We start from the raw sequence: 19,048 nt of genomic DNA, 5'->3' as shown, positions 1-19,048 counted from the left end.
CGGCAAGGATAGTCGAATATAGTATGGACTTGCTGTATTCTTATTGAATGAGCTTAACGAAGTACATAAGGTATACCTTCGAGTCGTAGAAGGAACGGGAGTAACTTTTAACGAAGCACGCACTCCATTACGCGCGGGTTGTAATGCAGTTCGCTTGTCTAAACGCGCGTTCGCTTTCTTTCCAAACAATATTTGTCTCGTTCTGGAATTACTGAGCTATTCATTCGCGTCCGATACGCTTTACGGCTACGTCCGGAAGACCGAGCAGTGCGGCTGCATTCGTTACGGAATACGAAAGGATACTCTCGTATTTCTGAACAATGCTCGAGATGCACTACTTGAAAGTGCACGAGAAAGTATATGTATATTATATGTACACGATTTTAAAATAGGTTAACTCGACAAATATATTTTCTGATACACTAATCTGAAATTTCCGGCTCTATAATTTATAAGAAATAAAATAGTCAATTATTAAAAAATAATTACTCGTGAATAAAGAAATAATTTTTTAATTTTAATTTATAGTTTAATATATTTATCAATATAGTTCATTATACGTATAATTCTAAAGCTAATTAAAAAATTACGTATAGGATGTAAGTAAATAAGTAAGTAGCTTGTGTATGAAACAACTCGTTTGATCAATCGTCGTTTTAACAGTCGCGAAGCAAGGGTTTCGGTCGTTGGGACGGGAAAGAATACGGCGGAAAAACGTTATAGTGCAATTACGTCGTCGAGCCATGCAACCCTCGCCAAGTTATCCGTTAAATTATCCCTGCAGTAACATCCGAAACGAGCGGCACGAAAGTTCAACGCTCGTTAAGCACGTGCGCGGGGCCTTGCCGCGAAGTTACGTCGTTACACGAGGAGGGAAAACGTCTCCGTGAAGCTGGGAACACCGGCTGGCTGGCTGGCTGGCTGGGTGGGTGGGTACACACGAACGAATGTTACCCCCAAATACCTTTAATAGGGCGCAACACACGTGTTTTAACGTTTCAAGATTACGCTATGCTTGCCAAAGCTTACTAACATGACACGCGGGCTTAAACATGTTCACAATAATGTCATTCTACGTTGTTTCGCATCAATTTTTAAGACCTTATCAATTCTTGGCATTCATATACAGCGAACAGAAGTTGGATGAAATGTTATCGGTAATTTAGGAAAGTTTCTGTGGAAATTGAATTTTGTTGAAAAACAAAAGAAGAAGAAAAAGAAATCGCGATACGAACGATCGGCATTAGTATGACTAGTATGACTTTTCTTTTTGAGTTTTAAGCTGTTTACATAGTTTTTAGATGAATATTAAATGCATTTTTTTAAGAATAGAAAGCTCGATTAAAACGGAATGTTGTACATTTTAATTAAATTATTAAATACCAAAGTCTTTAATCCTTTAGTGAGATGTAAAAATATTAATATTGATATTAATCGCACGTTCAGTAATTAAAAAATGTAGATATGATATACCCAGTTGACGTTGGTTCGCTGACAAGGAAAAGACAAGCATTAATTATTGATACTAAATAAATATGAGCGTATAAATTTTTTTGTAACTGTCTGCAGAAAAAAGTCCGAAACGCTGATAAGACTTGAACGAACGGCTTGCGTGTCCTATCGTGAAGTTTGATATAAATGATAATAAGCCAACGAGTCAGACATTCTTGGTGAACACGCGAGCTAGCGGAGGATTCCCTTCAGTCACGGCATTCGTGGCCCTTCGATCGAAACGCTGCGTCGCGTCGCGTCGCGTCGCTACGCGCCGGTCCCCTTTTCCGCCTTCGTAATTCTATGCACGTAATTCCATCCAGCTTTGGAATGGCGCCTTTGTACAAGCGACGCACGGAGTTTCCGAGCTCGCGTACACACGCCGAAAATTTACCGAGTCGTTAAGATCGAGAGCTTTCCCGTGAGCGAGAAACGAAAAAGATTGAGACTGAGAAGCGAACACTAAGAATCGTGCCGTTATACGACCAACAAAAGTACTATTCTTTCGTCTCGTGCTATGCATGCCGAATTCGACGTTTGTGATTAATAAATTTAAGAATCGTAATATTCGAATTGGTTATCACGGAAGGATTTTGTAAAGAATAAAACGAAAATTAAATAGGTATATATAATTTAAAGGGGTGGGATAGACTGAATAAGTCCGAAGTAACGTTTTGACAAACACACCAATAGCATAAAATATACGCTGTGCTTTACGTCTTTTATATTACCGCGTAAAGTAAAAAATGTTGATTCGAGAATCATTTACCGCTCCGGTAGTTGATAAAATCTTGATAAAATATGCTATAAGGTCACTGAACTAACGATAGAATTGTGTAATAAGAAGCTCGTGTGTCAGGGTTGGCTTTTCAACCTGCCCCGTGCTGGGGTAGAAGAAAAGACAAAGCGAAAGATCAAGTACACCGCGTTACGAAGAACGCGGTGGGAACCTAACAATAGCCGCGCCGAAGCCCTACTCTAGAGAAAACAATACGGCTCGAAGCAACGGTCAGAAGAACATTGAAACCCACTCCTATCGCATGCACAGTGTACCTATGCGGGGCCACGCCGCTTTCAGGGCAATTTATGTTACAGCTCGAATTAAGATATACATATATGTATAGTTTACTTCCATCGTGTAACGTCACTTTCATATTTAACATGTAATCGCAAATGTTTTTCTAAATTGATTATTTTAAAACGATCGTCGAAAAGATACACGTGCAAGTTTTTATTTTTTCGAAGGATAATGTACTGCAACTAGAAATAAAGTAATTTGATGAAACTGATTAACGGTGGACGTTGCATATTTCAAAAGCGATAATAGTAAAATCATCTTGATGCATTATTTGAAATAAATTTATCAATTTTTTTATTAAAATATTTGCTCGTAAATACATAAAAATGCATTTTTACAAAAATATGATTATAGAAACTAAATTTTTATAATATTTGTTAAATTAATTTCGTGTTTTTACAGCAAAAAAAAGAAAAAAAAATCGCTAAATTAGTAAAACTAAAGGTATTTTAAGAATTGAAAAATGAACAAAGTAAAAGTAAAATTAGCGTCTATAATATAATGACGTTTTTTCCCCTCGCTTACAAATTTAACTGTACTCTTCTCGTATGCGATATCGTTATATGGATATAGTTTCGGTAACGCGAATTTACACTTTCTTGCACACGTAAAGCCGAGCTTAAATATTAGCTTGCGAATTAATGCACAACGATTCTCCGTGCACAATAACACACGGTCCAGATGTACAAATTATTTTATCAAAGACAACCAAATTGATTTATCGCGACCGCGTAAATGTTTGCTCGCGGTATACTGAGCTGCGGCCCTGCATGTGCATGTGCATGTGCCTTCTCCTTTCTATCTAGGCGCATGAACGGTGGAAATATATATATACATATATACTCACACACGATGGGACGTGCATATCGTGGCCATACGCGTATCTATGTAGGTGGGTGTACGATATATGCGGCTTGGCATCACTACGGAAGACGCAGGGTACTTCGCACCTCACGTCTATCGCTATCACTTCGAGACTCGGTACGGAACGATATTCGTGGAATGTTTACTCTCTCAACAAACGACATTCGTGCCATTTCTCGATGCAACCGGATGTAAAAATTGTCGCGAGCGTTTGTCATCACCGAAGTCGGCTGAGCGATGTCAGATGAAAAATCATATCACGGGAGAATTAAATCCGTGTCTATTATATTTAAAATTACTTTGAATTAATTACTATCTGGCGAAATAAATTTGCAAATAATATTGTAATACTGCACAATGCGGTAAATATTAATTATTTTAAAACTGAAAATGTTCCAAGTAATATATAAATAAATTATAAGATTAAAGGTTTTTAGAACCAGGTCTTTTATTTTTTTTGCAAAATTAAATATTACAGTTTGAGTCTGTTGAATATGGTAAATGTTCTAAAATTAATCTCAGATTAATATCACAAATTACAAAAGAATCGATCGATGAAAAAGCATGTCTTTCTCAGCATAAAACTCAATATACGTTTTAGCACAATGCTTGTAAATTTTAATTATTAATCTTATTAATTAAATTATACTTCGTATTCCATTTGTTTAATAGCAATTAATTTCGCAGATAATAATTATGTTGTGGCGCAATCGATTCATTAATTAACGAACGTGGTCTCGTTTTTCCATTAATTAATATACGAGAATATTAGGATTGAGGATAATTAATCCGCTTAGGTTTTTACCTTTAATCAATATACGTTCTGTAATTTTCAATTACAGTACGTGGAAACAATAAAAAAATATGTCACATTGGCACCAATGTTACATCTAGATTTAAAGAATTTTTATAACTTTTTAAAATGCTATATTGCAGTAATTCAATATATTTAACTATTATATTTGTAGCAAAAAATTATTTTTATTAGTATGGTATTAAGTAATTAGTTAGGTAGCTAAAGATGGCTCAAAGCTGATCCGAAATGCACAAATTTGATAATAGCCATTATTAAAAGGTTTAATCCATTCATAGTAAAAAGGACGAACAACCCCCAATATTATTTGCTAGACTTTTGCCTCGTTTTCTCGTCTTTAGGACATTTGTCGTCGTTATCGTAAGAAAGCTGTTTTATAAAAAAAACTTTTTACAATGTTAGTAGCAATGCGTCATACAAAAAAAAAAACTTTGTCGTCTTTAACGATTTACCTTCTTTTATGTCGCACCTTACATTGCACTTCTTTTTCATATTGTTGCTCTTTCCGCATACTTTATTAGTGCATATTCTCCGACTGCAACTCGGAGATTCGCTAGACTTTTATGATATATCGTAAAGTGAGAGAAATAAAGAGTCAGTTGTTTATTACGGTGCGGATGAAACTGGCGAGAGACAACATGTTATGATAAACAGTTGTTATTTTTTTTCGAATCTAATTAAAAATGTGATAGCTAACACTGACGAGAAATGCGAAATAATAATTATTATTAAACAGAATTAAATTCAAAATTTGATTGTGCTATTCATGATAATTATATCGTTTAGAGCTGCTAAACTGTAACTTTTCGACAACAAACGCTCTCTTTACTCTCGCGGCACAAAGTGCCAAGTGAGAGAATTCGTGCAAGATGTTTGATTATATTATTACAACTACAGCTTAACGCTCAAGAGCATAATTTCATGGAAATATAAAAACAGCTCTCGCTGTTTTGCTGGATTTTTAGATAAACTATTGTTGCTTGTGCTATAAACATAGAGCAAAAAATTTAAGCAAGAAAATAATTTTCAGGAAAATCCAAATTCAGTCGTCTACCGCGCGTGAATCTCGCAGCAGAGAAATGTTACTTCTTTTTTTTTCTCTCTTTCGTTTCGTAATTTTTCGTCTCGCACCTCGAAAGAAAAGAGTTAATGGAGACGCTTTCGAGATGCTGGAAAACAAGCGAAAGACCAACGGGATCAACGACCTGTCTCAGACCACTATGTGCTCCTTTGTTCTTGAAATCGGTGCTATTTGGCGGTTATCCTTAAAACAATTATACGTCATTCTCATTGTCAGTATGATTATGCGATATATTAAACGTATATAAATTTATTGCGATATGAAAAAGAAAATCATAGCTTTGCAGAAAGAAATAGAAAAATAAAGTAATATACATATGTATAATAAAATTAAATAAAATACTTTATATCTAATAGTAATATTATATAGGTACTACAAGTATAATAAATATATGTATAGAGTGTTTTTGATATCATTCTTAATTGCATATTATTTATTGGCAAAAAGAATCAAAGTTGTAAAGTTTTTGATATCAACGTAAAGTCATCCTTAAATTTTGCTGTTTAAAATACAGTCATTTCTACTTGCACGTCGTGACCCGCTTGCGTTATTTATTTCTTGACACATTTTAGATTCAGCTTAAAGTATTCGCACTTGGTAATCTCGTGGGCACCGCGCACGAAGTATCTTAAGAACAGTAACTCTTGGTGGATGTGCGAGAGAAAGAAAATGGGCGGGATAAAAATTGTAGAACTTGACGGAAAGCGTTGGAATGTTACGATAATTCATGACACCTTCTAGTTTACGTGAAAAGATACCAGCTATCCATTTATTCCTTCCGTAAAGAAACGGAAAATCTGTTGTTTTCATGAAAATATATCTCAACGGACTTTTTTAACATTTAGAATGTCTAGCGGAGAAAGAATCGCGTTTTATTTTCATTTTTCCGCGCTTATTCACGTATGCTTCATATATTACTATAATTTATCATAAAATATATTATATATCAATACTCTGGACAAACGCGATAATCGTAGTAATCAGTGCCAAAGAAAAAAAAAAAAATCTGTAATAAAAATTCCAACTTAATACGAGATCCTTGCGGAAGATATCCGCTTGAATTATACAACTTTGTAAGAAAGCGTATCGCGTTACTTTGTTAACGAAATGGATTATCGAGCGTGATTTCTGATCGCGTTTTATAACTTATCCGCGCGGATGATTGGAACACCGCGCGAGATTTCTATCGATTCGAGACGCGACAGACGGCTCGCGCGTTCAAAATATATCAAATTATCAATGAAGCCTTTCAACCGGGGGAAATCGTGCCGCGCGAGCGACGATAATGGCTGCTTCATGAGCCGATAATGCGGTAACCGAATTATATCTTGCAACTGTGCGCGTCTTGGAGTAGGTAGATGCACTTGGGTAATATGCGCGATAGCAACGTGTCGCAACTCTACGTTCGCGCGATCGTTATGTATATGTATGTGCTTAAATGTATATGCCGGAATATTACGAACTCGTGATTGTGCGTTAATGTTGTCACGTCATCACGTTTTACATTTAAATGAGACCCTTACGTGAAATTCGGCAAACATCTTGATACAAGTTAATCGAATAATGGAAATTAAACGAATACGTTTTATTAGAAAAAAGAACTCGAATACATTAAGGTCATCTTAATGCATTCGATGTCATTTGTTAAAAAAAGTATCGACAATTATTTTTAGTGCAATTTAAGTTAAATTTATTCAATGTTTAATTTTTTTTATTTATTATAAAATCGCTAGCATTGATAAATATATCATTGCTAAAAATGCAACACCGACTATCACGACGAGTAATAAACGACGTCAATAAAAAATTAATTTCAAATCGAGAATGTGCCAATCAACTAAATTGGCTGTATTTCAATTCTATTTTATTAACTTATTTATTCCATTATTATATTATCTATTTATTTATAAGATTCCATAATTTTATTATTTGTTCTTTATTATTCGCCATTTTTCTTCTTTACCTTTATTATCTTGAATTAATAACACGTCATTTTATCGAAACTGATTACGTTGTAGTTCGTGACTTTGACTAGCAGGAAATTATTCATGAATTCGATTAACGAGCATGTAGCCGAATACTTGAGTATACGGAATAGTCGGTCGATATTGAAAGCACAATATAGTGCAATTAGACTTGCTATTTTTAGTACTTTTTTAAATAACAAGAAATATTTAATTCTAATTCCGCGTTGAATGGGTTGAAATTTAATTTATATGTATGTGTAACAAATCAGAGATAAAAGAACAGAGTACTTTAATCTCAAGAAAAATTATAATTAACATGTGTATTTAAAAGAATGAACAATGAGATAAATGTAAATTTAATTATTACTAATTAGAAAGTTCAAACACAATTCACTTAATACAAAGTTTTATATTTAATAAGAAGATGTGGTTATTATATTTATATAATTTTAAAAATAACTTTCCAACAAGAATGGACTTGGAAATTCTTGAAATTTCGACCTAATCGAGTCGCTAAATTATTTAATTGTTCTTGACCAGATTGCAACAGGCCACTCAATCAAATGCTTCAGAACGTTCAGAACCTTTTAGGGAAAAGGAAAAGAGAATTTAACGCCTCGAAACACATTACGTTGTATTAAAAATGCAACAGGCTGCTCGTCTAACATTCACTTTCAACGAGACAGCGCTAAACTCAATTTTTTATAGATTTTCTTTTTTACTTAAAAGCGCTGCAAATTCTTTATGTAGCTTACTGACAGACCAAATGATGAATAAATGAAGTTTTAAACAGTTTGAGAGAAAAATATTCTGCAGCCACTTTTATTTTGTAAATAATACGTCAGCTACCATGACTGGTTTGTATGATATCGAAATATTGTACACCAATTTATGTCGCAACTTGTTAAATCTGTCTTTTTTTTTTTTATTGTTACGCACGTGGTTTTGAAAACCGGCGACACGCAGCAATTTTATATGATTAGTTGTATGTATAAAAAAAAAAAAGAAAAAATCTTTGAAAGAAGAACATATGAAAATCGGTACGGCAAATACTCTCAATCGATTAACGTCGATGTGATTTGTTTAAATGACAAGATCGTTATTCTGAATCTCAATTGTCCCATGACAGACTGACGTTGCAATTATCCTATCTGATGTTCGACAATCGTGTTTTCCCCTAGGCTTAATGAAATAGAGATCGCACAATTAGGAAGGCGCGATTTATCCGCAAATAGCAAGAATTTAACGACATTTGGGCTACGCTCTCTGTCCGGCCTCTGTTACAATGCCCACTGGAGACGCGCGCGGTTAATCTGCTTAATCTAGCGTGTGGAACGCCATTTTGGCGGAGCGCCAATTTCGTTGAATTTCGTCGGGCCGACCGATCGAACCCGGTTCTCTAACGTACAAAGATCATCGTGGTAGTATAATAGCACCGTGTTGTGCAGAATAGTCGGCAATTGTCCGACGATTGGTTCTGAAAGAGGCGATGATTGTTAGGTCTTTGAACCGGTGCTTTCTTCGATAGAGAAAACCATCCTCTGTATACTTCCGTGAACATTCTGGGTGGGAGATAACATCGCAATACTAATTACGAACTCGGTTTACTACCGGCAATTTTGAATATTTTATTTTACACATGGCACATACATACATATAACAATCGTGAATTACGCGACAAATGTTGGCGTGGATTTTAATTTGGTAGAAGAGAAGTAACGGTATCTGTAGTTTTCCCGCAACGAGATTCCTCTTTTCTATGTATCCGGGGCGAAATAATTAACGCACGTGCGTTTTTACGGCATGCACACCTCGTTGCAACTTAAGAATATTATTAAAAAAAAAAAGTAGGTAATCCGATGTTCCTGTCTGGGGACGGGGAGAGGGGACGGGGGAGGGCTGATTCCGGTTTTGGCTGAAATGGCACGGAAGCTCCCTTGATTTATGTCCGGTTGTAACGAGGAAGAGAAAAGGGCGCGGCAGCTGCGAAAAAATAATTCTTCCGCTCATCGCGCCGCGTGCGCAGCTTCAACCGTGACATAAATCACAGCAAAGCCGCCGTCTCTCACACCTCGCGATGCCGGACGGATGATGCGGAATTACCGAGCTGCACTTTGTAATATTAAAAGTCTGGATAATGTATCACTATTAAAATGTAGCAGCCCAAAGTTACGTCTCGACGGCAGCTGCTAGTAAATTTTTGTTTTCGCGCTAAGCCGCCGGAGGTACCCACCATTTTCGCGTTTAAATAGTAGAAGAAATTGCAGTTTATCCTTATGCATTTTACGTCTCGCATTAGTTTTTGAATAATGCGTGAAATTTATCATTATTAAACATCCGTTCCGCCAGACTATTGTCTTGACTTGTCTTAATTTCGCAATGCGTGATTTATCACAAGCAAATAACTTCTTGACGTAATAAATTACGTACATGTATATATATAACATTTACAGACGTAATTATTATTACTTACGCTTGACATTTAATTCATTTTTTTTTTTTCTCATTAAATTTAGAAGAAAGATACGTAATTTAATTTTGCTATTTATTTGTTCCGTTTACATGTAGGTACATTTCATCGCAAGCTTTCTTCGCCAAATATTTTTTATCAATTTTTATTCTCACTTGGATAGATAAACAATCAAATTTAATTAAATTAATTTTAATTATTTTATGAAAATAACTTATTATGAAAATAAAAACTTGGCGTTATTTTATTTTATAAAAATAGATTGTATAGGTTCATAACTGACTCAAGAATTTATTTGCGCTTTTGTGCTGGTTCAATAATATTTGCGCTATATCATTACGCTTTGTCAATCAGTTTCAAGCTGATGGGCAATATTTTTAATGCGCAAATATTCGTCGCTTAGATTTCTTGTCAAGAGCTAACGTATTCGCATTGGGAAGAATAAATATTTATATGTATAAACGAGAACCCAAAGCGCGGTGTGCAGTGGGCGTCGTTGATAAAATAAATTAAGCTCGTTAGATCTTGCTCAGAGAATCAACGAGGACGACTCGGTTTGCAGGTCGCGTTTGCTTTAAACCTTCACAAGCGGAATTAACTGGCAGGCAACGCCCACCTCGTGGTTTTACTCCAAGCCGCTCAGCGAGGCTTAATTTGGCCACGCCGAATAACAAGGTGGCGAATAATCCTGTACTAGGTCAATATAAAACAAGCCTTTTGTAACACGATGCATTCTGTGCACAATGTGCAGTATCTTAATACTTACTTAATCGCAATCGAACTTCCTATCGCGAAACTTACATACGGTAATATGAATAACGTAATTATGCCGCTCGTATTATTAGAATTACAATATGTAAGTCGTATCTTTTTAGTATTTTTTAAAGTTTGTCAGTAATTATTTAGCAAGACTCTAACTTGAAATATAAGCAATTGACAATTATATATTTACAAATTTTTACACACATTTGCTTTAACGATTAAAAGCGAAAATGCAAATCTATATTTTTATTCACTTTATGACCTATTTTCTATAACAATACCTTGCATAATTATTATATTTCATATTCTAATTTTATCGCAATTTGCAAAGAAATTTGATTTCTTTTGAATTATTACAATTTTGAATGAAAAAAAATTAATCTTAAATAAATTTAACGCAGTTGCCGCCGCGGTAATTAAAAATCAAGTTGCTACGAGATGAACTATAGTTTCATCGTTTCAGATAAGCGATTGTGTTATAGAGCTTGTCGTGAGAACTAGATAAATGTTTGCCATATCGTAATTTTTGCATCGATTCGCGTCATATACGGAAACTGTACGATAAAACACTCAAATATTGAAGCGTAAAACATACTTCAAACTACGGACCATCGATCTCTTCTCACAATTTTTCTGCCGCTTAATCCCATGCAATCCTATGATGCAATATAAACCACTCTGCAAGATTAAACCGAATACCGAGCAGCTTAATCCGTACATTTCGAACACTCATAGATGGTGGAAGCGAAGTACGATATGCCGCTATTTCAAGATAATCTTTGTTTCTCGCATGCTAGTTAAACACAGGAAATTTTTTTTATCAACATTTTTACTTAGATTTTAAGACTTGAAATAACGTATTGTACTCTCGTTTAAGCTATGCATTTTATAAAATGCCATTACTGATAACTCCTGTTATTGGTTTAGAAGTATTGATAATACTAAAATAGATATCGACTTTTTAAAAATACTAGACATTATAGAGAGCGCGCGTCATTTACTCCTGCTTCTTCTACGTAAAAGAAAACGGTTTTACATTTAATAATTTTTAACAACGGCCACGGAATTTTTGTGATCAAGCTGTGTGCATTTTTGTTTGTCTATCGCGTTATCGGGGCGTAGTGGCCGAGCGTCAAGCAAAGACCAACGGCGCGCGCGGTGTTCGCATCTTCGCTTACAAACGTAATTCCCGTCTCACGGACGGTAGCCTCCGCGCGATCTGATCTACGACAATCTCGACGGCGTTCGGTTCTCACCTCGCGTAAGATTATCGCGCGTAGCGGATCACTACACGCGAAAAATAATTATATTATATTTTTTAACTTAATTAATTTATTACATTAAGAAAGCGTTTGTTAATTATTACTGTTTGTCTTTATTTGTAATAATTGAAGATTGCAAAGCGCGCGACTTGCTATCGTGTTTAAAAAAAATTCAATTGATTCAGTCAAATATTCAACATAATTTCAAAATAAATTATAAATTTCGGTATGAATTCTTTCATAGTTTGTTACAATTTAGTGCAATTATAATAAACAAAGTCGGTCAGGCGGCATAAGCTGCATAGTTAATATTAAATTTTTTTTAATTTTTTTAACATGTCAAACTAATAGAGAGCGATAAGAGTTATCACATTTTACCGATAATAAATAAAACAATGATATGACATTGTTGTATTAACAATTGGAAGGGTATTCGTGAGAATTTAAATTATCAAGAACGTTGACATAATCCCCATCACCCTCTCGCTATAATTCGAGATAGTCGACGACAAAGTTTTGCTCGTGTGTATGCCATCGGCAATTTACATTTCCGTGACGTGGTGGCGGGTCTCGGAAGATCTTCGAGAACGTTTAACGTTATCCGTTGGACGGCCTCGCGCGCGCGCACCACAGCGGGCATCTCAAAGGGTTAAAAGTTTGAGATTACTGAGAGCGTCCCGCACGTCGAGTTTCCTGGGAGTTTCCGTAAAGCAACCAGGTGCAAACAGATCTGATCGCCTCGAATGCGGAACTCCCGGGACCTCGAGGCGAAAGCAGTACTCTTTCGACTTAGATGCCGTAAGTTTTGTACGGGGGTGGAACAAAGCGGACGCGACCGATGATGAGCAAGTTTTCAATTCTTCGAACTTCACCGGTTGCAGGCCTTTACCTTTTTTACCCCCCTCAATATTGAGTTTGTTTTCGCCAAGACAATTACTCATCGATATCTCACGCCGATATCGCTTATTAAACTTTATTTCGTATTTCTAAATAAATTTTTCTTTCTAATATTATTTAAGAACATCGTGAGCAACAGGGTGTTTCTGTTCTTTAGTAAAAATATTGATTTTAAGAGAATGAGTTTTGGAAAAGGAAGTCGTGATAAAATCAGTGTCGATAAACTTTTCATTTTTCTTATCTACACGCTAGAGCATTGTAAAGGCAAATTTAATTGAGGCAAAAATTCTGATATATTATTCATGGAAAAAAGACAAAAAAATATCACTTACCGAGCTGACAACGATCTCCACCTCTTCCGAGAGGACACTGGCATCTCTGTCTGAATGTTCCTTGCTTTCGTCTGAGGTTCACGGTATTACCTTCGAGATCGACGGCTCCGTCGCCGTCGTCGTCGTCGTCGTCGTCGTCGTCTTCGTCTTCGTCTTCTTCTTCTTCTTCTTTTTCTTCGATCATTACATCGACTTCATCTCCGCGAGATTGCTCGATATAACAATTTCCCGCCGGTCCACAGTCCAAAGAACACGCTGGTTCAGTGCTCACGATGCTCTCCATTGTGGATGGCAGTTTTTGCTCTAGATTTGGGCCCTGAATATCCAGAGAAACAAGAAATGTTATCGCCAGTTTCGTATTGAATTTGCTATGTATCGATCTGCACGTATAAAAATTTTTAACGTTGAAAGGAGAACTTGTAGTCAAAGAATGAAAACCAATTTTCTATATATCTAGTTAGATGCATTTAAAATTAGATAAACGATTAGAAATTCTTACTTATTGATTTTCAACCTCTTTATTATCTTTTAACGCACGTCGTTAAATTGTTAAAATTATGCTTCTCAATTAAATGATTTAAAAATATATTCGCAGTGTTAAGGACTAGATTTATCATGATAACCTATCTGAATCAACAAGCAGTAATTTTCCCGCAGGGATGACTGATTCGCACAGTCATTTGGGCTTAGCAAACACACGAACCGAAGCTCAATACACTGCGGACACATATATCACCCGCATCTATGTCTATAACTATTAATACAGTAAATAGTTTAAATTAAGTAAAAGCAAAAGATATTTATTTAAAAAAAAAGTCCTTGACGTATGCGTGTTAAAGAATTTTATTAAATTGGAAAATTATAAAAAACTTAAAAAAAAGCATCGTAATTTATCAGGCATAAATGTCATGTCAATTCTTGTATCGTAAGAGTAACTTTAGAGACAAGTTTGATATATCTGCATAAAAAGTGAGTTACAGAAAGTTCTGCGAAAAGGTGTTTTTTTTTTTGCATAGTTTCGAACATAACAAAGTGAGGATAGTACATGAGTTTAGCAAGCAGCCAAAGGAAAGAGAATATTATTTATAGGTTGACCCGCTTTCTGATATCCGCCTCATCACTTATTGATTCCTCTACGAGCATGTTGTCGATTCGGGGCCGGGAAATTTTCAGAAATAATAGGATAGCCTGCCGCATGTTAAGAAAGCTGCCGCGAATGTCAAGTACCTGTTGCGCGACTCATGTTTTTTATTTGAGGAAGCTTTTGAATAAAGATTGGCCTAGAAACTACGAATTTCGTACTTAATGTTGAGACTTGCAAAATATTAGTGCGTTTGCTTATTCGAAAATGAAATTTACTCAAAGAGAGGCCGAATTCACGTTACATCGATTTTATCATATAGAGTGTTAATTTGATATTATCCAAATTTTCGTGTCAATTAAATTTCATTAAATTTTAATCATGTTCCATGTAATCAATCACAATGTTAATATTCATTTTTAGTAATTTTGGTTAATTTCTATCAGTTAATACACATTTTAAGAAAATTATGATGTATTATATTGACGTTTGTCTCACTACATTTTATCTTTAATTTGATATTTTTTCCGAAAGAAACTTTGCGACATTTTAAAAGTGAAATATATTATTGCACAATACAAGAAATATGAGGTATTTTAGTATCAATAATTAATTGGATTTCTAATCTTGTCACGTAAAACTTCGTCTTTTTTGAGTATATGGAGAATATTAATTTTAAATCACAATCGAAGAAGCTAGGATTTCTTACTTGAGAACACTTGGATTTATGCTCGATTTCACGTAATCTATTTCTATACCTAGCACATAAAAATGCATAATTTATTCACATTTCTTCACGGAATGTTCTATTCTGGAGTATTCAACTCGAATACAATCGAATTCGATGTTATTCTCTTGATTTAGTATGAAGGGTGATGGAACGTGGACATATCGATCAATTAAATCTTTGCAGTTAGCGTCAACTCTTGCAATATTGATTATTCCTATATATACGAATATTTGCTCTGAATCAATAGAACTAAGTTTGAATTCGTATTTACGTGGCAATTAGTTAAATCTTAAAGCATATATACCAATATACATATACCCGCCATTTCCAGCAGCTGCGCTTAAATTTTACTTTACGTATCGCCTGGTTTTAAATAAATCGATTACGCAGTGCAATGAGTAATTGCCAATAAATCGATAAAGATTGAATTCTATTATAAAAATAATAGGACTACTGCTCTAATTAATGCTCGTTACTTATTAAACGTTTATGTTAATATGCCGCGAATGTATTATATTGTACTTGGGCGATAAAATAGTAACTGCCTGGGCGACGTCGTATTCGTATTATAGATCAGAGAGCTTGCAATAGATTTTTTACCAAATGTCCTTCTAGTATTCAATATAACAAATGGTCGTAGAACAACATGCAAACACTTACGGGGCAATACGACAAGCTAACCTGAGAAATATGGGGAATAATGTTACCTGAGACGTGGCGCGCAGCTCGATCCGGTCCGCGCCGTTCACCTCGTTTATCTTTGTCGCGTTCACGGTGGAATTCTCGGCTGGGGCATCTAGATGTATCGTGAAGATGGCACCGCGCATATAAAGGATGTCTTCGACCGCATCCTCGTCATCCGCGTTGTCCGCATTTACTTCGTCGCTCTCGGCCTCGTCAACGAGCTCGCCAAGCTCGCTCGTCGATGGCGATGTCGAGTTGAGTTCTGTAACGTCCATTCTGTTAGAAAAACTGTTGGAAACAAGCGTAGAATATCGAATAAGCCGCGAGATAACATTGTTACCTGCTTGAATTGTTTTTATAGAAAATTGACATCGCCAAATTATCGAATTCGAAATGTTTTATTGTTACTTCTTTTTTTTTTTTTTTTAATTCCAATTCATTCTCATTGTGCGCACACGTTATCGCGGAATTATATTTCCTGACAGTTCTACGCCACGCAATAGTTTCTCTAATTGTGTAACATGATATTACTTTTGTTAGCACTATAATTTTCTCTAAATATTGAAAATTTTATTACAAATGAATGTATGCGTGACTAGAACGCGTACCACGTGTCATCAACCGTTGTTTCTAATTTGTCAAAAATATAGTAAATTAAAACTTAATCTGTTCAAACGAATTCGTGAGATATTTTTTTAATTATTAAATAAAATTCAAATAAATCAGGCATGCACAAAAAAACTCACGAAACGAGAAAGTAAAAAAAACACTTGTGATTATAATTATAAGCATAACAAAAGATGATTATCAATTTTTAATCCGTCTTAACGTTAGTCTTGAAAGCATTTTCTTTTAGCTATAAAAATTAGCCAATTGTTCGTTACGGCGTACCGTGAATATTTTTTAACTCGAATCTTTATAATGTATGCGCGAACATTCGATAAGAATTCACGAACTGTTGCACGGCGTGATCAGTTCACTACACATGCAACTGGCGCAACGGAGGCGGCTGTATCGAGGTGAAGGGTCGTTAAGAACTTATCCGTTGGTCACACATGAGTTTCTACGTGTATAGTACACACGAGTCGTTATGTCGGTGGAGTGGATAGTACCCCTCAAGTTCCTTGAACGCTGATCGAAACTCGCTTACATCGTCTATGTTATCATAGACGGGAGCGGAGAAATGGAAGGAGAGACGAGGAGAGTAAAGGGAAGGAGAGCGAGAGAGAGATAGAGAGAGAGAGAGCAGAGAGCGATGGGACCAAAGCCCAGCGTTGGATCGCTCGAGGCAAGCTCACGATACGGAACTTCGAGGCGCTTACGCTTGCAGGTCGTCCTATCGGTGTAAGCCGCGCACAACTACGTGCACTGCATCGGAAATTCGTGTATAGCGTTAATTTGGTTATTACCGGGCTTGCGGAATAATAACGCCGGCTAGCGAGCGCGACTGGCGAGCGAGGGCAGGATCGAAAGTCACCGTCGAAACGAGAGAATGCACGGCACATAGAGATCGATGCGACCGGGTTAACACGGGTTTCGTATTGGATTTCGTTTTCGGGGAGAATTTATTTGTGCCGGTCGTTGCAAACTGTGTTGCGCTCGGTGTTTTCAAAGCAAAAAAAAAAAACGATCGGTCATTCCACAGAAACTTGAAACAGTCGATCAGTAACTTCCGGAATATGTAACGTAATATTCGTCGTGAATAAAATCGACGAGTTTGCTTTTGCCAATTCGCGAAATGATCGGAAGGTTACGGCCTACCGGTATTTTTTTTTTTTTTTTTTTTTTTTTTTACATACAACATTAAATTATTTTTATTACTTTAAACTTATTTAAAAAGTCTTCCTGTAATTTTGATTAAAATTAACATAAATTATATATTATTTATTCATACCCGAGTGGAAATTTATCTAACTAATATGATTTTGCAGCTTGTGGTTAGGTCGCGCAGATTAAATATATTTTCTAACTAGACTGTCTTCAAAAAGAAAAGATATCTGAACTTTTTTCGCCGCGTGTACTTGTTTACTGTTGTGTTCTGACCTTACGCAAAGCTCGCTCGACTGCCGAATTCGCCGGTCAAACCGGTTCTCGCCGTCCGCTGCCCGCGCGTCCTCCACTTTGCGAATTTCGAGCGCAAGGTGCCGGCCAGATGTAAACACACGCACGTACTCACATAAAATGTATGTGATTAATAGAACTTATAGTAACCGAATTTTATTACTGCGAGAATATCAGCTCAATCATGAATTACATTTTTAGATTGACGTAATGCAAAAATTGTCGTCAAAATGTTGAATTTCGCGAATCAAGGCTTGAAACGACTCTTGAATTTAAAATAAAGCTTGAAATGCATTTCGAGCATTACGCCTCTCAACGCGAAAGGAGGAAGAAGTAAAATTGCTACATATAACTGCTCACGAAGTGCAGTGCTGTTATCTACTGTATTTAAAAAGCCTTAAAGTCCCAACGCAGCCGTAAAAATATTTCTAAAACTTGCACAATTCTGATCGGAACGCGCTTACAGAGACAATTTAGAAAAGACATACGTTTTCGGATCTGCTTAAATAATGCCACGTTTGTTATGCAATGCTATTGCTAATGAATTGCATATACACCGCGCACGATGCATCACGATGGAAAGCTAATATTAGTGTATATACGTTTGAATCGAAACAACAACGAATATTAATCCAATCAAACAGTTCATTATACTTTATATAAATAAATACATCGATACATCGAAACAAGCTAATCATTAGATGGCGATTTATCAATTATTTATTACGATCCGTGTAAAATAATATTGAAAGATGCTTAATATTTTAATGTCAATTATGAGACACCATAATTACATAAACATTAATTTATACGCCTACAATTGCGGCAACTAATTAATTATCGGTTATGATTTGAAAAAAAAAGAATTCTAATTTTATTAAGGAAAATAATTTAATTTCTTTTTAGTTTAGTTTATCACAGATTTGTAAAGAGCTATTTAATTGACAAATTATTAAATTCTCTAATAACTATTTATATTCACTCTGTATTATGGTCGATTAGTTGTAAACATTTCTAGTTCTAGCGAAGTAGTGCAGTAGACTGTACTACATCACTGTCTATTTCGCAAATGTTCTTCGTGCTCTTTGGGAAATCCCTGGAAAATCGTGTTAATTCCAGCAATACTCCTAGCGATCTGTCATGCGTAGATTTTCATGATCCAAGTTTCGGGGAAGAGAAAAAAAAATGTTTTATTAATACACAAAGTTTTGATTACTTGGCACTCTGATTAAGAAAACTTTAAGCAAGTTAAGTTTTATGAAATGATACACCTTATCTCTCCACTTTTGTGCAAAATAAAACATGTTATAATATACACGTAATAATTTTGGATATATGTATAATATAGCAAATAAATTTAAACAGTTGAATTACAAAATGTCCAATTAATCTTAACTTTAAGTCAGTACATAGGTATTCTTTGCGAAAGTCGTTGACGGAGCAAATTGTCAAGATGCCGATTTAGCAAAAGTTA

General features: G+C 35.5%; 1 protein-coding gene across 1 annotated transcript in view; it reads right to left on the bottom strand.

Moving 5' to 3' along the window:
- Positions 1 to 19,048, bottom strand: part of LOC139105156 (pikachurin) — a 73,264-nt gene that overhangs the window by 36,846 nt on the left and 17,370 nt on the right. The window contains exons 4-5 of the mRNA XM_070661099.1: positions 15,537 to 15,775; positions 13,019 to 13,334 (exon numbers count right to left, since the gene is read on the bottom strand). Coding sequence (XP_070517200.1) covers positions 13,019 to 13,334; positions 15,537 to 15,775 — 555 coding nt within the window. The remainder of the gene's footprint in view (positions 1 to 13,018; positions 13,335 to 15,536; positions 15,776 to 19,048) is intronic.

The sequence above is a fragment of the Cardiocondyla obscurior genome, linkage group LG08 (assembly GCF_019399895.1).
Source record: "Cardiocondyla obscurior isolate alpha-2009 linkage group LG08, Cobs3.1, whole genome shotgun sequence".
Lineage (NCBI taxonomy): Eukaryota > Metazoa > Arthropoda > Insecta > Hymenoptera > Formicidae > Cardiocondyla > Cardiocondyla obscurior.
Note: the sequence above shows the minus strand (reverse complement) of the source record. Positions and strands in the feature narration are given on the sequence as shown.